Here is a 21,314-nt window from a genome sequence, read left to right on the forward strand (position 1 = left end):
CTCAGAAATTCACCTGCCTCTGCCTCCCAAGTAGTGGGATTAAAGGTATGTGCCACCACCTTTTTGGCTTCTTTTTTAAACTAGGGCATATAAGTGTATATGCTGTGCGAGGCAAATGTGTAGGGGTCAGGGGACAATTTGCAGGAGCTCTTTTTCTCCTTCCACTGTGGTGGAGGGAAAGGGATTGAACCTGGGTGATAGACTTGGCAGCAAGCACCTTTACCTGCTGTCTCACCAGCCTTTCCTCTCTCTTTTGAGACCAGGTTTCATGTAGCTTAGGCTGGCCTTGAACTTGCTATGTAACTGAGGATGGGCTTAAACTCCTGGTCTTCCTACCTCTACATTCTAACTACAGATGTGCACCGTCACTCCTGGCTTCAGGATTTTTTCCTTATTAAAAAACCATCTCAGCCGGGCATGGTGGCACACGCCTTTCATCCTAGCACTTTGGGAGGGAAGACAGAGGCAGGCGAATTTCTAAGTTCGAGGCCAGCCTGGTCTACAGAGTGAGTTCCAGGACAGCCAAGGCTACACAGAGAAACCCTGTCTTGAAAAACAAAACAACAACAACAAAACAAAAACAAAAACGAAAGAAACCATCTGGGAGGTGGAAGAAAGAGGAGAAAGGCCAGCCTGGACTACCTAGTGAGTTCCAGGACAACCAAGCTTTCAGTGACCCTGTCTCAAAAACAGACCACCACCAATAAAAAGAAAAAAGAAAAGAAAAAAGCACTGGGGCTCAAACCTAGGGTTACAAAAAGTCCTCCAAAAATTGAGCTACAGTCTCAGTGTCTTTTTTCCCCTTTTTCTTGCCTTTTACATGATTTTGTGTGTTTATGTGTACACGTGGGCTGTGGCTTGCATGTGGAAGTCAGAGGGACAAGGGGGTCCTGGGGATTGAACTCAGCTCCTCAGAATTGGTGGCAACAAAAGCAGCCGATTTCTTTAATTTTCTTCTCTCTTTCCCTCTCTCTCTCTTTCCATCCCAAACACATTACCCCCAACCTGGGCACATCAAATCTCTGCAGGATTAGGGGGAACCTTGTGGGGGGACTGGTACCACAGTCAGGCTACAGCTTTAGGGGAGAGCCTCTGCTACATTTGTTGGGGGAACCTACATGGTGACTGAGATGCACTGTATGCTCGTTGGTTGGTGGCTCAGTCTCAGAGCTCCCAGGGGTCCAGGTTAGGTGAGGCTGTTGGCCTTCCTGTGGGGTTCCTATCCCCCGCGGAAGCCTCAATCCTTCTTCCAACTCTTCCCCAGGGGTCGTCGATCTCCGTCCAATATCTGGCTGTGGGTATCTACATCTGCTGAGTCAGCTGCTGGGTAGAGCTCCTCAGGGGATGGTGTCAGGGATTGGTGCTTGCCCATGGGATGAGTCTCAAGTTGGCTGGTTGTTGGCCATTCCTTCAGTCTCTGCTCCATCTTTGTCCCTGCATTTCTTTTAGAAAGGACAGATTTGGGGTCAAAAGTTTCGTGGGTGGGCTGGTGTCCTTATGCTTCCACTGGGGGTCCTGCCTGGCTACAGAGGTGGCCTCTTCAGGTTCCATCTGTTAGTCATCTTGAAAGCAGCTAATTTCTTTCGCAACTCACACAGTTGGAGCTTATTGAATCAATGTATTCTTGATTGCAGTTAAAAAGTTAGGGCTGGATCTCTTTCGGAATTCCTCTAGGTTGGAGAACAGGGCTTGAATTCCCGTATGAAGGAGGAGTACGTCCCGAGTCGGGGAGACCTGCAGGGCATTTGTCCCTTAATACTCATCTGCTCGCATTTATATCTTCTCAGATAGGTCAAAAACGGTGCCTCCAACCATGGAAAGCGGGTACCAGCCAGAGCCACTGTCGGTGGAGGTCCAGATCCAGCTGCACCAGTACCGCTCGGTGGAGGAAGCATTCCTTAGCTTGATTGACTAGCAGGGAGAATAAAGGCTGCTCTGCAGCCGGAGCTTGAGAGTTTGTGTGGCCACTGGCGGGGGGTAGGGGCACAGCGCTGGCAACCCAACGGGCGTGGGAAAGAGAGCGTTGCAGTTGCCAACGAGCCACAAGTGCGTCCAGAATAGACTGCAAGGTGGGGCGGAGTTCATGGCTCCGCCCCCAACGCGAAGCCCCGCCCCTCCTCCCTGAAGAGCCTCGCGGTTGCTCCATTTGGAGCTCCGCCCTCTCTTTGGGACCCTGCACCATTAAGCTCCGCCCAGCGGGGGGTTCCTTGCGCGCCCGGTGAGATGCTGCGCGGCTTTTGTGCCGGTGCGCGGTCCTCAGGGGAGCTTAGGTAGGTCTTGGGGACGGGGATGGGGTGGTGAGGTCGCGCGGCCTGCGGCGCCTGGATCCCGTTGCCGGGAAGGAACCGCGTTCTGCCGGTGCCTCTGCTGGAAGGCTTTCTGTTGCCCCTCTGTCGCACGTCTGGGCTCGGCGGTTGCCCCGACACACCGCGCTGTGGGCTCCGACCACCGCAGCCCTCTAGATTCGGGTTGAAAGGATGGAGCTACCTGGGCCCTTTCCCCAGAGCCCGAGGCTGCCGACACCCCGAGGGCGAGGGCGCGGAGAGAGGACCCGGTCCCGCGGGACAGTGATTGGGGTAGGGAAGTGGGCTTTTCCGGGACTTTGGGTGGGTGTGGGGTGCGTCGGCGTGGACGGGCTACCGGGTTACGGGACAAACCAGAGCCCCCCTCACCGAGTGGCCGGATGGCAGCGGACTTCTCAAACCTGCGAACCCCGAGTAGTTACAACTCTGCGGTCACAGCATCCCCGCGAGGCTGCTGTGACCCTAACTAAGCCTTGCAGCTTAAGAGCTTTCTTGTAGCTTCAGTCCCCTTCCGCCCCTCCAGGTCTTTCAGCCAAACAAGAATCACATTAAAACCATGGGCGCCCATTTAATCCTCAACTGCACCCTCAGGTGTTGCTGCTGAGCCTTGCAGGGAGGGCATTCCAGGTTCCTCTTGATGAACAGCACTCTAGGCGCCATATGCGCTCCTTGTCTTGAGATTTATCTGCGTGGCTCCTACTTCAGCTCAGAGCGTGGATGTTCGTTCTGTCACTTTTTGTTCCCTTGCTTCATGCACTTGCACAGCTATCCCAGGGTCTTGTGGCCTTTCCTCAATCACTTCATCCTTAGCAACATCTGGTCTATCATGCCTACTAGGGTGTCCTTAGCTGCTTGGCTAATACTGGAGTTGGTAGGAGAGATGCTCTAGACATCTCTAGGGACAACAGGGTCGAAGTGATTTTTTTTTTTTTAACTGAAGGATGGGAGAGAGATGGTAATGTGCGTTCTGGGATTTGGCTGCTGCACCTGTACCTCTGTTCCCTATATTAGGTGTGGCTCTGGCTCTGGCTGGGACTCCAGCCTCTAACGGAAGAAGGCAAGGAGAGCTACCAGGTATAGCTCGGTTGGATACCAGCTATAGTGCTTGGTAGTGTGCATTCACCCAGCACCATATAAAGCCCTGCTTGTGAGCCCAGCACTGGGGAGGTGAGGCAGGTTGGTCAGGTGGTTAACAACATCGACTGCCACACTGCAGGTCTGAGGTTTTTTTGGGCACGAGGTTAATTTAGTAAAGTAGTAAGCATACTTCAAAGACCCTGCCTTGTGTGGGGTGTGTGTGTGTGTCAGAAAACTTCTATTAGGCAGAACAGGCAGTGACCTGAAGTGACAAATGACAGGAAGGAAAGTAAGGCTGAGCTTTGTTACTGCAGACCTTGGGCAAACTACTCTAGTGAAGACCACTTTTTCCCTTGGTTCCCAGTTATGAGCACCCCCTGCCCCCCACATCTCCTCATGCTCTGTGACCCACCACTGCCTGTTATCCTGTCGTGCAGTCCCCTCTCCCAAGAGGCCTGCCTGGGACTCTGATGTTGCCGGGGCTATATTACCCAGAAACTACAGGACATGCTGGAGACCAAGCTGACTTTGGCTGTGGATCGAATGTCAGGTTTCATGTTTATAAGGCATGCAACACAGGACTACGGCTCTGCTATTTCCCTTAAAATTCCATGTGGTAACTTGAGAATGTTCATTGTGTCTCAGCTGTATAATAGCTACAAGCCACATGGGAGGAAAATGTTGAGCCCTGCCAAGAAGGTGGCAGGAGGCAGGTAAGGGCTGGCAGGGCTGATGAATTCTCTTCTCCAGGGAGCACCTCTGTGGAGTGGCTCGTGCCCAGCTCTTGGAGAGGCTGAGGTGAGAGACTTGTCACTAGTTCAAGGCTAGGCTGGCCTAATCAAAAACGAAAACCAAAAGTTCCAGAGTTGGGCAAGGACTTAGCTGAAGGGTTGCAAGGAACTCACTTTGCTCCTGAAACAGGGACTGTGTGAGCCTAGCTCGGGTGCTCTCTCCCCACAGGGCTTCGACTATGTTGCCCAGGTTGGGCTGTGTGCTGTTCTGCAGTCTTGTGGTACTACTGCTCAGCTGCCTGCTCCTTCTGAAGGAGCGCATACCAGCAGGCAGCTCCAAGGCCCACCAGCAGTTCTTGGCACTGCCAAGGTCCCACCATAGCCAGTGTTCACCCAACCTAACAGTTGTTAACACCTCCCTGTCCCTGCCCAGCCGTCATCGCCTCTTCTTAACCTATCGACACTGCCGAAACTTCTCCATCTTGCTGGAGCCTTCGGAGTGTGCCAGGGACACCTTCTTGCTCCTGGTCATCAAGTCACAGCCTGCTCATATTGAACAGCGTTCAGCCATTCGAAGCACTTGGGGTCGGGCTGGGAGCTGGGCTAGGGGCCGGCAGCTGAAGCTGGTGTTTCTCCTGGGGGTAGCAGGACCTGTGCCCCCGGCCCAGCTGCTGGCCTATGAGAGCTGGCAGTTCGATGACATCTTACAGTGGGACTTTGCTGAGGACTTCTTCAACCTGACTCTCAAGGAGCTGCATGTGCAGCGCTGGATCGCAGCCGCCTGCACACAGGCCCACTTCATACTAAAGGGAGATGATGACGTCTTTATCCATGTTCCCAATGTGCTCGAGTTCTTGGAGGGCTGGGATCCGGCCCAGGACTTCCTAGTGGGGGATGTCATCCGCTTGGCCCGGCCCAACAGGAACACCAAAGTTAAATATTTCATCCCATTTTCCATGTACAGGGCCCGCCACTACCCACCTTATGCAGGAGGAGGAGGCTATGTCATGTCCCAGGCTACTGTGAGGCATCTTCACACGGCCATGGAGGAGGCAGAGCTCTTTCCCATTGACGATGTCTTTGTGGGGATGTGCCTGAGGAAGCTGGGGGTGACTCCCATACACCATGCTGGCTTCAAGACATTTGGAATCCAACAGCCCCTCAATCCCAGGGACCCTTGTCTGTACAAAGGGCTCCTGCTGGTGCACCGTCTAAGCCCCTTGGAGATGTGGACCATGTGGGCACTGGTGACAGATGAGAGGCTCAAGTGTGCAGCTACCCACAAGCCCTAGCCCCGAGGGGTGGGTGGGGCAACAGCTTTAGAGTGACTCAACTCCTATCACCAGGAGAAACAATTCTGAAAACTGGTCCCTGGTGGTCAGCAGGGAATGATCTTTATTTTTATGCTACCAACCTTATTTGATTAAAAGTGCTGAAACCTGGCAAACTTGTGTAGCATGTGCTGAATGGGAGTGTCAGCTGCCAGGGAGCCTTAGGACCCCAGGGCCCCCAGCTCCCACCGCCTAGGCAGGGAAGGAAGATGCTGCAGGACAGCCCGAAGACTCACTCTCACTCTCTTTTTTAATGCAAACACTAAACTTCTCTTCCTTTGGATACAGCAGAGAAATTCAAAGAAGGAACAAACAAGAAGTACGTGTTAAGAGATGGGCCTGTGAGGAGCACCAGGTGAGCTGTTCATACCCTGAGTAACTCCACAGCTGAGCTGTGCTCACAGGGAGAAAGGACATTATAAACACAGAAATGGTACAGACCAGACAAGCCCCCCACTTCCCTGTGGAGAAGCAAGCACTAAATCACACTTGAACGTCTGAGTAACATTAAAAACTGTAGTTAAACAGCTACTGAACTTAAGGGTGTGGCAGGAAAGGCTCCTCCTCTGTTGGCCCAGGTTGGTGAAATGCTTTGGGTGTGAGGTAAAAGATCAGCAAGAGAGGAGCTGTGCTGAGGGACAGTGCTGACCCACGCCCAGAGCTAAGAACCAGGCACAGAGGCTGTGAGCAGAGAGAAGGGGCCAGGAACAGCTCACAGAAGGCTCTGGTCTGTCAATGGCAGAACCTGTTAGCTCTGCAGAGCTGGGACATTAGGTGGATGCCATCCACCGGCTTTCCCCACAGAGTGGATGGACAGGGCACTGGGCTCAAGCCCTCAATCTTCACGCAGGTAGGCCTCCTCTTCCTGGTCAGCCCCCTCATCACTCACTTCCTGTGCTTTCTGGTGCAGCTCTTTTGTCTGTGCTTCAGCCAACTTGGTTTCTGCTTTCTGGGAGAGCTGGCGCACCTCCTGTACCTGTGACTTCACCAACTGGATGTGATTCCTGGCAGTTATGGAGGCCTGATCTGCTCCTGTCAAAAGACAGACAGTTGCACTGAGCACCACAGTAAGGACAGAAGTCACACATGAAGGCCTGAGACTGGCAGCTCAGCCCTCATGAGATTACTCCCTGACATCCTATTTCCTTTGAGGAGACAGGGTGCTGGATGCTGGAGGGCTGACTGAGGATCCAGGCTGGGGAACACTCATGCTAGGGGCTCACACAACCTTTACAACTCAAGCTCCAGGGGATCTGATTCCTGAACACTGGGGACACCTGCACTCACATGCACATAACGGTTAAGACAAAACCCTGTGGTCTCCCTATACACCCCAGGCTGGCCCTGAATTCTCCTGTCTCACCCACCATGGCCAGGAGGAGCTACATTTGCACATACTGCTGTTGGGTGTAGGTTCAGCTGTCACTGCATCTGGCGTGCACTCTATTTACAAGTTAGTCATAGTCCACTGTTAGATTCGAGCCACCCTGGGTTCAGCTTGGTGTCTGTGCTGTTGACTAGGTTATCCAGGCCAGCCCTCAGAAGAGCTCCAGCAGCGTGGGTGAGCTGCAGGTGTGCCACGCGCAGCTTGTTTCTGCATGGGTGCCTGAGGGGGTTGTCATGTTTGAACAACAAGCATGTTACCCACTGAGCCATCTCTCCTGGAATTTTAGTTTTTGAATATCTAACTCTTCCCCCAAAATAACCTGGGCTTGGTGTCCATCTCTGAATAGAATTTCAACTTTCGTTATTATTAGTCTTCTATAGATTCCTTAGTTCTTTAACCTATTTTGCATTTATTAATCAGGTTTGTGGTCTTTGGATGCTGCTTTTATTTAATATTTTTCTCTTAAGGGAGAAACCAAATGCTTTTGTACCTAGACCATGTGCTTTATTGAAATGCTGTTCTTTTGGGAACACCATCTGGTTTTTAGCTGTGTAAAGTGTCAGATGGTGCTAATGTTTAAATAGCTTACTTCAAACAGTTTCTCAAGGTGAAGCACAGTGTGCATGTGGAAGTCAGTTAATGGGAACCAGGTCTCTCTCTCCATTTGGGTCCCAGGGACTTGGTTCAGGTGGCCAGGCTTGGTGGCCTTTACCCGCTGAGCTCACTCAGCCCAATTTCTCCATCATCTGTGGTGCTACACAAATGGCAGAGCTCACAGTTCACATCTGTATGCACAGCTGGCTCCTTTTCAGTTCTGGCAATTCTATATCCCTGCAGTGACTGGTCGGAGCACCTTGTTAAACATTTCAGAAAGTGTCTCCTTGAGTGACAAACGATGTCCTTTATTGTAAAGTATCACTATTGTGATTAGACCTTTAAAGACTGTCACAACCAAAATCCAGTCCAGATGCCCACTTCAGAGTTCTCACCCACTTTCATCTGCTTTGGTCTTTTCTGACCCTGTGTAGTTAATCTTATGGTCACATTTTTGCTTTTTCCTGTTTTTGAGACTTTTTTTCACTAGTGCTTTTATTAATTTACTTACTTAGTGGCTGGGTGTGCCTGTAGAAGTCAGCACAGCTTGCAGCAATCTGTTCTCCTCCACCAACTGTCTTGGGGATCACACTCAGGGTATCAGTATCCTTATCTCAGCAGCCCCTAAGTTCACTTTTTGTATACTTTACTGAGTTAAAAGCCTAATTTATATCTGGTACCTACTGCAGGAAAGACCGCCCGCCACTCACCTCCACCTGTGCAGTGCTGGCATTACAGGCATGTCACGTGTGGAGGTGAGGGTTCTCCATATATCTTTGATACTTTGATAGGGCCTCTCACTGAGTCAGAAGACCATTAACTGGCTAGGCTGCCAGCAAGCTCCAAGGGGCCTCCTTTGTCTCTGCCTTCCTCGTGCTTCAGGATGCTGAGGTGGCTCCCCAGCCCCAGGAGCTACTTTAGAATCCCCTGGTTGTGTTACAGACCTGGATTACTTCTCAGAATTCTAAACATTTTTAAATTTCTAGTAATCCTTCTTTAGCCTGGGATATATATATATGTGTGTGTGTGTGTGTGTGTATATATATATATATATATATATATATATATGTATATATATGTGTGTATATATATATATATGTATATGTGTATATATATATGTGTGTATATATATATATTTGTCTATGTCAGTAAATGCCAAAGAGGAGGCCACCAGGTCCCTTAGATCCACTTAGAGCTGTGAGTGGCCTGATGTGGGGCTGCAAGGGCAGCAAGCACACTAACCACTGAGCAATCTCTCCTGCCCCTAGCCTGAGATACTGCAGGACCTGGCTTTTGTTTTTTTGAGGTGTTAAGAAACCTCATGCATGCCAAGGTGCTGCCACTGAGCAGCAGTCCCACCCCGGAACCACGTTTAAACTTTCGAGACCAGGAATGTTGGTAGTGGGCTGAAGGTCAGACTTCGTGCGTATGTTTGTCTTAAATGCAGATGTACTCTTTTGGGGAAGCAGGTCAGCACTTTATTTACATTTTTCTGTGGTTTTTTGTCTGGGTGTTAATTTTTTTTCTTTAATCTGAAAAAGCTGTGGAGATGACTCAGAGTTTGGATCCCAGAACCCATGTGGATGCTGGGTGGGAAAGATGACCAGCTCACACTTCTGCCTTGGAAGGCAGAGATGGAGGGCGGATCTCCAGAGCAAGCTGGCTAGTGACGCTAACTGGTGAGCTCTAGGTTTGACTGAGACCCTGCCTCACTGACTAAGGCAGAAGCTTTTCCCTGTGAGTCTACCTGTTTCTGTCTTGCTGTTCTGCCCTTGAGCTCCTCTTGACATAGCTGTTAGCTTCTGAGGGAGGCAGCTGCCTTTCCAGTTTCCTCTCATCATTTCCCACCCTTCTGTGCTATTCTGTTTCAGGTGTGCTTCTGTAAAACGCGTAGAACTTTTTCATATGTGTTGTGCCAGCGTGCAGGTGAAGGTCGGGGACAACTTCTGAGAGTCCTCGTTCTACTATGTGGGTTCCAGAAATTGAAATCAGGTCATTATGCTTGGTGGCAAGTGGCTTGATCTGTTGTGCCATTGCTGGTCTTAGAATTATCCTTCTGGCACAGGCTGTTACTTAGTAGGTTCCTTCTTATGAGTCCTGGTGACCTTGTTCCTACATTTTACTTTGTATCTTGTGCATGTGTGCGAACCTTGGGTATGTGTCTCACTGAAACCCCAGGCGTTCAGCTCTTTAGGATTTACAAGGGTATGACACCATGCCTGGCTTTTACAGAAGTGCTGTGGCTTGAACTCAGGCACTAAACTAGCTTCTCAATCCTAGTCTGTATTTTTTTTCTTTTTCAAGACAGGTTTTTCAATGTAGCCCTGGCTGTCCTAGAACTAGGTCTGTAGACCAGGCTAGCCTTGAACTCACAGAGATCCTCCTGCCTCTCCAGCATTGAGATGAAAGGTGTGCACAACCACTGCTTGGAGTTTATTTCATTTTCTGCTTCAACCACACCTGCCATGTTTTCTCTGCCCCTCTTCCTATAGTGCATGGCCCCAGGCCCTATCACCCCTCGGCAGCTCTCCATGACTCACTCCCAAGCTACTACTTTAAATCTAACTTTCCCAAGTTTCTCCTTTCAAACTTTACTCATGAATTGGAAGTGGAGACAGATGGAAACTTTCCTGCACCTACGTTTGCAGGGTAAACCAACTACTACAGTCTGGTTCTACTTCGTCTTTCTAGTATCTTACAGGATTTAAGATTTTTTTCTGAAAAAAGTTTCGGCCCACAGTTTAATATTTCTGAAGAGATTTTTTTCCCAGTCGTGGTGGAGGATCCCAGGGAGGCTCCTGGCTGGGTCAGTTCTCAACACTACTGGAAACTACCCACCGAGTGTGAGCTGCTCCTCCGACAACACTTCCACGCTCACCATCTCTTACTTCTCAGGTTTTCAGGGTTCTCATTTTTCTGCAGTTTGGTACAAAATATAATTACATAGCACTGACTCTAAAAAAGTCAAGCCTGCTGGGAATGGTGGTTCCTGCCTACAGTCCCAGCACTTGGCGCTGAGGGAGGAGGGTAACTGGAAGCTTGATGTGGTCAGAGCGGAGGGTCTGTTCAACACTCTACTCAGCTGGGTGGTGGCAGTGGCACACGTCTTTAATCCCAGCACTCGGGAGGCAGGTAGATCTCTCTGAGTTCCAGGCTAGCCAGGACTTGGCACAGAGAAACCCTGTCTCGTGAAAAACAAATCACCCACTACTTAAAAACATCACTTTTACAACTTAATACTATAAAGCTCAAGCTGAGATTCTGAGTTAAGGAAAAGTGCCCTTCTGGTTCAGGACTGGATCTGATTACATGCTGAACATTTAATTGTTTCTATGCTGGGTGCTAAAGAGGAAGAGGCCCTTAACTCTCAGGTTCCCATTTCCAGTATGTTAACCTGTATTGATTTTTTGAGAAAACTATTATATTGAAAGTGTGGTCTCCCCCCACCTGCTTGAACCTGCTTGCTCAAGGGTGGAGCTTCCTGCTCATTCGTCCTGCCACGCCTACTGCTGGACCCTACCTTTGTTGCTTGGAGACACACACGTGTTCGTCCTGCTACTGGACCCTGAGTTACTTGGCGGGAAATCGGGTTCCCTCCCCCTTCCTTTATAACTGAGTGTCTGGAAATAGTAAAATTGAGCTTTGATCAGAATCTTGTCTTAGCTTCATTCTTTTCTCTCGCCGCCTAGCCCCTCTTCTCTTCCAGGTTTCCAAAATGCCTTTCCAGGCTAGAACCCAGGCTGTGATCTGCTGGCCGGACACAACAGAAAGTAGCCCAGGTTAGTTAGTTTCAGGATTCACAGATATCCTCCTGCCTCAGCCTCCGAAGTGCTAGGATTATAGGCATTTGTACACAGGGAGAAATGAAGCAAAGGCTGAGTTTCATTTTGGTCACTTGAGAGTGGGAGTGACCGTCTGGCTCCATGATAAAGCCCCCATCAAGTGCCAACTCAGATACATGCTCTATGGACTCGTTAGTTTGGAGGTTCATATCACTTATGATCTGTGTTCTTCAGTCTAAAAGATAAAATGCTTAAAGCTATTTAGAAACACTTTAACAGAGCTTTTACTAGTTATTTTTCTAGACATGTGCAGCCTGACTTCTGTGACTGCAGATGAAAATGTTAACGCTTGATGTGGCAGTGGCAGTTCATGTCTGTGACCTGGGAGGCTGAAGCAGGAAGACTACTGTGAGTCCTAGACCAGCCTGTCCTACACATAGTGAGTTTGAGGTTAGCCAAGGCTACATAATGAGACCACATCTGTTTCAAAACAACAACCCAGAAATGGGGAAACCTCCAAACAGCAGCTCTCCACTATGGGTCCCGGTATCCTGCATGTCAGATATTTGGATTATGATTTATAGCCACAACAAAATTATAATTATAGCAAGGAAATAATGCTATGGTTGGGGTCACAACATGAGGAAGGTTGAGAACTACTGCTCTGAAAGATAATTTGTATCATCAATCAGAGAATCTAAAGTCTTTAACAACTAAATAAAAACCAAAAAAATCCCAATCCTTTAACTACCAGTTTGATAGGCAGCCTCCGCAGCCATCTCTGAAAGGCCAACCGCTGTCATCCAAGTGGTCTCCAACTTCAAGTATTCCTGCTGTTTTGAAGTCATCTGCAAGTTTAGAAGAGAGCTTCAGACACCATGAAGGGTTAACACAGTTACTCTCAGGTTAACAATTTAGAATGCCATAATGAAGCCGGTCCTATGGAAATGACTTAACAGGTTCACTCACCTCAACTCTGGCTCCTATAATCACCTGCCACACTTCATCTTCCTCCTGGGAATTCATCTTCCCAAGTAAACTTGTATATTGTCGATACAGAGACACTAACGTGTAAACAGCCTACAAACACAGAATGATAAGTGAGTCAGGAGAGGCTCCTTGAAAGGACTAATGCGTCTACACCTTCAGATAACTAAGTCCTGGGGTGGTAGCACATCCAGTCATCTCCACATTCAAGAGGCTGTGGCAGGAGGATTTCAAGTTCAAGACCACCCTGGGATAACAGAGCAAACCCACTGAGCTGTGGGAATCCCTTTCCTCCTCAGTCAGGGTAGAGGGCAAGACCAGCCTTTGGGTGTCATGCAGATCATGGTCATAATGACTTTCACGAGAGCGCAGCCCAGTTTTCCTGGTGCTGACACTGAAATTAGAGGCAGAGCTGACACTGGGCAGCTCACAACCACCTGTGTGATTCTAGCTTAGGGTCCAACATTACTGCCCCACCCTCCAAAACACACACAGGGTGCTTTTTTGAGACAGGATTTCTTTGTGTAGCCCTGGTTGTCCTGGAACTCACTCACCAGGCTGGCCTTGAACTCATAGAGAACTGCCTGCCTCCCAAATACTGGAATTAAAAGTGTGTACTACTACTTCCTGGCCTTTTCTTAAAAAAAAAAAAAAAAAAATTATATATTTTTAATGGTGTTTTATATGCATGCCTTCAAGTGTGTCTGTATAAGTGTGTCAGATTCCCTGGAACTGAAGTTACAGCAAGGTGTGAGCTGCCAGATGGGAATTGAAGAGCAGCTACTGCTCCTGAGCCATCTCTCCAGCCCAAAACATTTGATTATTATTTTCTAATTTATTGTATGTATATGAGTGCTCTATCCGCATACAGAGCCTGAATGTCAGAAGAGGGCATTGGATCCCATTACAGATGGTTGTGAGCCACTATATGGGTGCTGAGAATTGAACTCAGGATCTCTGGAAGAGCATCCTAACCTCTGAGCCTCCCCTACCCCCCACACACACCACAGAGACCACTATGTCAACTAGGCTGGTCTAGAATTCAGAGATCTGCCTATCTCTGGCTCTAGACTGCTAGGGTGACATACAGCCTGCCTTTTAATTAGCAATTCAATCTCTATACTCGAGGCCTGGTTTACATAGCAAGTTCGAGAGCTACATGGCTTTCTTAGGAAAAAAACAAAACAAAAAAACTGAAACTGGCCATTCAAATAGAGAATACAATGCAGAGAAAAATGATGGTGAGACAGTGTCTTGCTGTACTTGTGCTGCCCAGGATGGGCCACCAACAATCCTTCTCCAGGGTAGCTGGGACTAGAGCACAGGGCTACTCCTGAGGAGATAGTGAGTATTGCAGACCATCTTTCAACCCCATGGAACCAGGTGAGTTATTTAAGATTGCTGTATAAAATAAAGGAAAGAGAAATTCCTGAAAAATATAAAACGTATGCTCTGAGACTTCAGGCACGAAGTCCTACAATTCAAATTGGTCTCGACCTTCTCATCTTCCTGCCTCTACCTCCCAAGTGCTGGGACTATGTACACCACACAAAAGAGTGTAAAACCAAGGCAAGCACTCTACAAATGAGCTACTACAGAAGCCCAGCCCTCAGCAACATTTTTTTAAAAAAGGACCATACTGTAAATATTTGAGGCCCAAGAGCCTCACGACTTCTGCTAAAGCTAAACTTTCAATACATACATAAAAGCCTGGCTAAGTTCCAATAAAAGATGAACACAGCGTTTAGACCAGACGTGATTACAAGCCAGAGTTTGCAAACTGCTGGGTCAGCAAATCAATGCTTAAGACAGGAATGAGGGTTGTAAGCCGGCACCCATAAACCTCTGGATTCTATGGCAACATTGAAAGAAAGACTGCACAAAGTGAGACCTACCTTAGTATACTCGGTGATTGCTTCAATCAGCGCGTACGTGGTTTGAGACAGAAAGGTAGAGGTGCTATCTGTTACCAAAGAGACAGCCCTCCTCATCAATGCTTCGTTACTGAGAGACTGAGGCTCCGACTTCTGAAAGACAAACACTCAGCTGCCAACCAGCAGAAAGCTCAAGATGAACACTCCACGGTGTCAGAAGACACCCCGATTTATACTTCTTTGGGAAACTGTTCTTAGGCTTTGATAACCTAAGGAAGCACGGGGACACATAGCTCAGAGTGAAGTCTCTCTCTGTTCATTGTCTGTCCCAGAGAACAAAGCACCTTGTACAACATAACTAATCTATGAAGTTACGATTCACTTGCTATCTTGGTGTCAGAGGCTGAAAGTATAAAGATGTTTACTAATCCCAGCACTGGAGGCACAGGCAGGTCTACAGAGTGATTCCTAGATAGCCAGGGGTACACTGAGAAACCATAGCTCAAAAACTCAAATATTGCGGCTGGAGAATTGGCTCAGCAGATAAGAACACTGGCTGCTCTTCCAGAGGTCCTGAGTTGAGTTCCCAACAAGGTGGCTCACAACCATCTAAAACATGATCTGATGCCCTTTACTGTTCTGACATTCGGGCTCTATATGCAGATAGAACACTCATATACATAAAATAAATCTTTAAAAAAAAATAAAGACAGTCTTTCCTCATTTAAGGAAACAAAACACCTAGAAAACAGAGTAATCAAGTGTCAGGGAGCAGGGATCTTTGGAAGAGCAAATATCAATGAAACCTTACATAGAATTATGGGAATTTGGCCCCCCTGAAACCTGACAATGGCAGCGATCCCTCACCCTACTGAAGAAGCTAGGACTAGAACAGCTAAGGTCCTTGGAAGGAAGGAAGGAAGGAAGGAAGGAAGGAAGGAAGGAAGGAAAGCAGGCAGGCCTGGCTGGCATGAGAGCAACACAACTGGCTAGGCTACTGCAGTGCAGGCAGAACTAGACAGTTAGCTCTGTAGCACACAATAGTGTCATGGAGTTCTGACGGCAGGTCCACACCGCAGGACAGTGAATGCAGTGGCTCTAGGCCTGTGGCCCACAACTGACTAGTAACCAGGACTTAGAAGGCTGAAAATGAAGAGAAGAGGATAAACCCAAGGTTTATCAAAGGTGGGGCAGAAAGAACCTTGGGGGCTGGCAAGATGACCCAGCTGTTAAGAGGACACTTGGGTTGCTGAGCAGGACAACCCTTCCTGCAGCTGCCCTCTGATACTCTCAGCCACAACCCAAAATTTAGCTCTTCTCCATAAACCACACAAAATAAAATAAAACAAAACAAAACCCATCACTTTCCTATCAGCTCCTCACTAACATTTCTAAAATGTAACTTTCTTCCGATGGAGACCCACTCCTCTATCCCAGCAAATGGTAATTCAAGTGGGAAACAGCTCTCCCTCACTCATGTACTGCCTGCCAGCTATCACCTCATCAAACTGGAACATTAGCCAGATCATAATCTTCCACGTACAAATCCTTCAAGGCCTTCAGAGAAGATCCAAGGCCCACAATGAGCACAAGGGTCAGTCGCAGTATTTGATCCCTGGTTCTCTCTCCAGCCTCACTCCAGCCCACCCACCTTGCTTTGCTGCATACCACACAAAATACAGCTTCTAGGCTTGCCTGTAACCCCTTCTGCTGGAGGCCTCTCCCTCACCCAGGCCACTCAGTCAGCTTTCTCCAAGCTGTCTCACACCACTGCACCATATTTTTCTTCACATTACATCACCAGCTGACTTTGTTTTTTCTGACAAAGGTCTTCTCTGTGTAATTGCCCTGGCTGTCCTAGAACTCATTCTGTACACCAGGCTGGCCTTGAACTCATAGAGAACTGTCTGCCTCTGCCTCCCAAGTGCTGGAATTAAAAGTGTGTACTACCACCTCCTGGCTTTTTGGTGCTTTTTAAAAAAAAAGGCCAGGAGGTGGTAGTACATACTTTTATATGAGTGGTGTTTTATATGCATGCCTCCAAGTGTGTCTGTGTGAGAGTATCAGATTCCCTGGGACTGGAGTTACAGCAAGGTGTGAGCTGCCAGGTGCCTGCTGGGAAACACATGGCTATTCCTCCCGTTTCTGCCTACCCTTCCCACTTCAGTTCTTTTACAATGCATTTTTAACCTCAGAACCCTCAAAGGTTAAGCAACTCATTTGCAAAGTTTAGCTCCTTTGATTTTGGTACAAGAATAACGGTCTACTTCCCAGTTCAACTGATGCTCAGGGGTGGTGGAGTGGGGGCAGAATCTGTTAAGAGCACTGTTTCTACAACATGAGAAAATGGGAAACGTGCTCCACTCGGAAGATGCTGGTATAGTACAGTACATGGCATCATGGAAGGGGGTACCTATGAAAGTGCGGCAGCTTGTTCAGTGCACAGGAGTTCACTAAGACCTGGAAATAGTCTCCGGGTCAAGTCAGGGTCTGGGCATTCTTTCCCTGGCCCCTTTCCCCTACATATAATAGTCACATGACAGTTCCTTACCTGAGCAATAGGAACCGCACACAGTGCCACGCCAAATCCAGCCAACACAGTTTTGTGCCATGGTTTTATCAATTCTGAGAAACAGCGTTTCTTAGAGTTTGCCAAGACAGGAAAACGCTGTCTGTACCTGGAAACATAAGTCAAAATTTAAAAAGCCCAAAATCAATTTGTAAAAGGCTCTGTGGTCTGCAGGAGTTTTGGACCGAGCAGTAAATGAGACTAAATGAGGAAGTGCCCGCAATCTTCTAAGAAAATAAGCCACAGGACGGCCTGTTAAGTCTCGGCACTTGGGAGTCAGGGGCATGCGATCTGAGTTGCACGAGCGACAGGTTAATGCGCGTGGACGCGTCCCGCCAGGCGGAGAAGTTTCAAAGTCGCCGCAGCTGATTAGCAACTTGAAGCCAACGTAAAACTCTCTGGAGTCCGCAGGATTCAGCTTTGGACCCCGGGGCCTGGGTTCCAGGTGTCGCCAATGGTCGCCTCCAGCAAATCCCGGGAGCGAGCCGCTGGCGCCCGGTGGCCGAGTTAACGGGGACCCGTGCTCTAACAATGCGCTGCCAGCCAACGCCGTGGCCCGGCTGTCCCTCAGTGTCCCTGGGGACCCCCCACAGCCAGCCCCCGGGAGGCGTGGGAGGAGAACCACTTTCAGGCGCTCGTCCCTGATGGAGGACGAGGGACGAAGGCGGGGGCCCGCCTCTAACTTCAGAAGGAGGCGGGACGCGGCAGCACCACGGCCCGGGGCCGACGCACTGGTCCGCACGGCGCTCCCGGTTCCTCTCCGCCGCCGCCCGCTCTCTGCTACCGCGGCCGTACCTGAACAGAGAGCTGACGCTCCGAGTCACCCAACTCCTCAGAGCCGCCATCCCGCGGCGGACCGACGGCGGACGCACGCGCCGGAAGTGACGCAGCATAGCAAGCAGAAGCGCAAGCGAGGCGGGGCCCAAGGAGCCCCGGGCTTCATGGTCACGCCCCCAGCGGAGGACGCGGTTGCGATTGGACAGGCGGAGTGGGCGGGGCCGGAATACCAGGAAACCGCTCTAACGGTCGCTCCTGGCTTCCAACCGCTCCGATTTTGTCGCGGGTCCCCGCAGGCTCCAGTGCACGGGTGCTGAAGCCGGGTCGCGCGCCGTGACGCGGGCAGCGGGCTGGGGGGGCAAGGCGAGGCGAGGCGGGGCCGCTCCTGGAAAGGGGGACTGTGCTGGTCAGGGAGGGTAAGCTCGGAGCCACGGTGGGGCGGGGCGGAGCAGGGCGGGGCCGGAGCGCTGTCACTTCAGCACCAAGAAGTAGGTGGTCCAGCCGGCCAGCAGGAGCGCCCCGATGAGCACAGTGTAGCTGAGGAGCACGAAGGCGAGCAGCTCCCGCAGCAACTGCAGCACGTGGATGGTGGACGAGGTCGGCATCGCCCTGCAGAGACCGGGAGCCTGAGCACGCGCAGGGTGCACGCAATGAACAGTACTCTTCCAAGGCCAAGGAAGCCCAAAGTGCTATTCTCCCCTACACTGAAAGTCCAAAGCAGTAGTTGCCCCCAACTGTCACTGGCACTTGAACTCAGACAAGGGAAGGAGCCTGGTCTTTTCCAGTCCTGACTCTGCATTAGGCTCCAACCCGGCCCTCTCTTCCCACCATCTCTTGCATTTTTAATGGAGCTGGTGCAGCAAATGGACTAGTGGAAGACAGTTTTATTTTCCCTTCACTCAAGCCGCAGCCCTGTCTCATAGTGGAGGGGAAGCAGCAGGACATTGCTCATTCCCTCGTCATTCCCCTGGCCTTGTCGATAGTAGATTTTAAGGAAATTTTCTTGTGTGTGCCCCCAGTATGCTTGCCTAATAGCCAGTCAGGATTAAAACTGAAGGGTGTTAAGTGATGGGTACTAACTCGATTTCATTCATATCTCTCTTGATATGCTTTATGCATCCACCCTTTGCTAATTTCACCTCAGATGCTAAGAGTCACAAGCTAGCTCAATTTCATTGCTGCCTTGCCTAGCAGTTACCATCAATGGCAGCCTCTAGTTTCCCACTCTTACCAATTTACTTACTTGGCAAAGTTTCCACGACTCTTCCACCTCCACAGCTTCCACAGCCGCTCTCAGGTCTGGTGAAAGTAGACTTGTGCACACTCCAGCGATCTGGGCAGAGCTGAGAGGTCTTCAGGCAGCTGGAGCACTCAACAACTAGGTGTGGTCTAGCGACCAATTACAACCTCTGTGTGGTTTCTGAGCTCCCAGGGAGCTGCGCACAGGCAATGCCAGACCAGGCGGGGCATTAGCAGCCCTGCCCGCCCTCTGACTGCATTACCTCCACAGCCTACAGGATGAGGCAGTCAGCGGTTTCCAGGGCTCCTGACTCAAATGGGCTGAACAAGTGGTACACTAGGGGGTATTTCAAGCCCCTTCTTGTCTTGCTTGTCTAAATACTCCAGACGGGCTGTATTTCCAATACTGCTAATACTGAGAGCAGCCCAGTTAAGTCTGGGATCTGGCAGAACCACTACACATTCACTAAGACTATCTTAGTAATGGAAAAGCTGCTGTTTTAAGAATGACAAGTGTGAACATGAATATGTGTGTGTGTTGAGAACCATAGATGATAGCCCCAGAGTGTGTGATCCTAATTTACAAAGTTTAGCAGTTTGCAAACTCAGTGCCCAGGCACTTTCCCAGTATAGCCACTTCTAAATTCAACGACAAAGGTGAGGCCCAGAAGGAGCCAGCTGGGAAAGCACAGAGCACGTTCCCGTTCTGATGGAACAAAGGAAAAGTGGCCAGGAATAGACAGCGCATCCTTCTGCTTGTACTCGATTATAAAGACTATTATTGACCTCTGAGAAGCAGGCAGTGTGGATGGCAACCCTTTTATAACATCATCATCCAGAAGCAAATGGCTGCTTAATGTAATCAGGATCTCTTATTATCAAATCATTGCTTGGGCGAAGTCTGGGCAAAAACAGGGGTAGGACATCTACACACAGCTCAAGGAGCCAGTGAGTAGTAATTGCTCCCCCAGAGGCCTGGGCAACTAAAGGGCTCCATGTCCTGCCTCATCACCAGAAGGACAGGATGCCTGCCGGGATGTATACCACCACCCAATAACCAGAGTGACAGATGAAAGGGCCAAGTTGTTCAAAACAGGCCTCTCTTCCCTCCTCGCTCACACTTCAAATGGATCGATCCCTCAAGGCAGTTCTGTGTCTTATACTTAATAGCAGTCTGCAAACCCGCAAGCTGGGGTATTTTATAGCAATAGATTAACTGAAGCTAAGAAACAGGACATGGGAGCCGACAAGGTGGCTCAGCCGGTAAAGGAGCCCTGCCACCAAGCTTGATGACCTGAATTCAGTCCTCAGGACTCAAATGGTGGAAGGAGAGAACCAACTCTTTGAAAGCTGTCCTCTAGTTCCTACAAGTGTGCATGTGTGTATCAGTATGTGTGTGTGTGTATGTGTACATATATATGAACATACTATACATGTACACACACACATAAATAATAAAGAACTACAACATGGCATAAAATTCACCGTAATCCATCTATAAATGATGAGAATTTTTCCATACTGCCCTTTGCTTCTACAGTCTGACAAGGTGTCCTCTATGCATCAGATCTGAAAGTACCACTTATAACCTAGAGACAACACTGTGTCTGTATCCCCACTTGATTATCTCTTACTGTAGACCCTCTTTCCTTTGCTTCAGATACTTAGTTCATTTTGCTGTTTCAAATTTCCTGGGCATTAAAGAAACGTTCAGCATCTTTGGCCATCAGGGAAATGCAAATCAAAATGACTCTGAGAGTCCATCTTACACCTTTCAGAATGGCTGTGATCAAAAACACAAGTGACAGCTCCTGCTGGCGAGGATGAGGAGCAAGGGAGAACTCCTCCACTGCTGGTGGGAGCACAAACCTGTAAGGCACTTAGGAAGTCAATACGGTTTCTCAAAAAATTGGAAATCAATCTACCACAAGACCCAACTATACCATTGCTGGGTAAATACCCAAAGGGCACTCCATCCTATCAAAGGGACGCTTGCTCAACTATGTTCATAGCCCTTTATTTATAACAGCCGGGAACTGGAAACAGCCCGGATGCCCCTCAACCGAAGGATGGATAAAGAAAGTGTGGTACATTTATACACTAGGGTACTGCTCAGCTGCTAGAAACAACAATGACATCATCAAATTTGCAGGAAAATGGATGGAACTAGAACGAAATCATCCTGAGTGAGGTGACCCAGACCCAGAAAGACAACCATGGTGTGTGCTTAACATAACTGAATATTAGCTGTAAAGTCAAAGTTGTAGTTGACAGACCCTGAGAGACTAAGCAACGAGGAGGGATGGGGGTTGGGGGCACATGAATCTCCCTGGAAAGGGGAAATAGAATAGATTTTTTTGGGTGGATTTGGGGGCATGGGGGGTTGGGAATAGGAGGGATCAGGGGCAGGGGGAGGAGAGAGAAAATACTGGGACAAATGAGTGAAATTGGGGGCATTTCAGGGGCGAGGTGGAAACCTGGTGCAGTGGAAACCAATGGACTCGAGTAACCCTGGCAAAGACTCCGGCATGGGGAACACGGAGCCTGAAGCAGCCATCTTCTGTAACGAGGCAAACCCTCAAGTGAATGGACTGAGACACCAACCCAGCCACAAGACCTTCAACCTACAGTTTTTGCCCTGCTTGCAGAGTGTTCTGTGACTT

At 49.3% G+C, this 21,314-nt stretch overlaps 3 protein-coding genes across 6 annotated transcripts in view; 2 read left to right on the top strand and 1 right to left on the bottom strand.

Annotated features, from left to right (window-relative positions):
- Positions 1-1,952, top strand: part of Lrrc43 (leucine rich repeat containing 43) — a 20,877-nt gene extending 18,925 nt beyond the window's left edge. For 2 of the 4 annotated variants that reach the window (XM_021162695.1, XM_021162696.1), the window contains exon 12: positions 1,788-1,952. In XM_021162695.1, the coding sequence (XP_021018354.1) occupies positions 1,788-1,915 (128 nt within the window). In that variant the 3' untranslated portion in view covers positions 1,916-1,952. The remainder of the gene's footprint in view (positions 1-1,787) is intronic. The other 2 variants (XM_021162698.1, XM_021162697.1) reach the window with 2 other exon arrangements.
- Positions 1,953-2,254: 302 nt separating this feature from the next.
- B3gnt4 (UDP-GlcNAc:betaGal beta-1,3-N-acetylglucosaminyltransferase 4) lies at positions 2,255-5,414 on the top strand. The gene is made up of 2 exons (XM_021162699.2): positions 2,255-2,270; positions 4,341-5,414. The coding sequence occupies exon 2, from the start codon at positions 4,351-4,353 to the stop codon at positions 5,401-5,403; it is 1,053 nt and encodes a 350-aa protein (XP_021018358.1). The 5' UTR covers positions 2,255-2,270; positions 4,341-4,350; the 3' UTR covers positions 5,404-5,414.
- Positions 5,415-5,483: 69 nt separating this feature from the next.
- Diablo (diablo IAP-binding mitochondrial protein) lies at positions 5,484-17,528 on the bottom strand. Its single transcript, XM_021162700.2, has 6 exons — positions 17,431-17,528; positions 16,618-16,744; positions 14,088-14,219; positions 12,175-12,285; positions 11,957-12,053; positions 5,484-6,474 (listed from the first exon to the last, which is right to left on the bottom strand). Exons 1-6 carry the CDS (start codon positions 17,526-17,528, stop codon positions 6,278-6,280), a joined length of 762 nt encoding a protein of 253 aa, XP_021018359.2. The 3' UTR covers positions 5,484-6,277.
- Between the last annotated feature and the right edge of the window lie 3,786 nt (positions 17,529-21,314).

Source organism: Mus caroli, chromosome 5 (genome assembly GCF_900094665.2).
Source record: "Mus caroli chromosome 5, CAROLI_EIJ_v1.1, whole genome shotgun sequence".
NCBI lineage: Eukaryota > Metazoa > Chordata > Mammalia > Rodentia > Muridae > Mus > Mus caroli.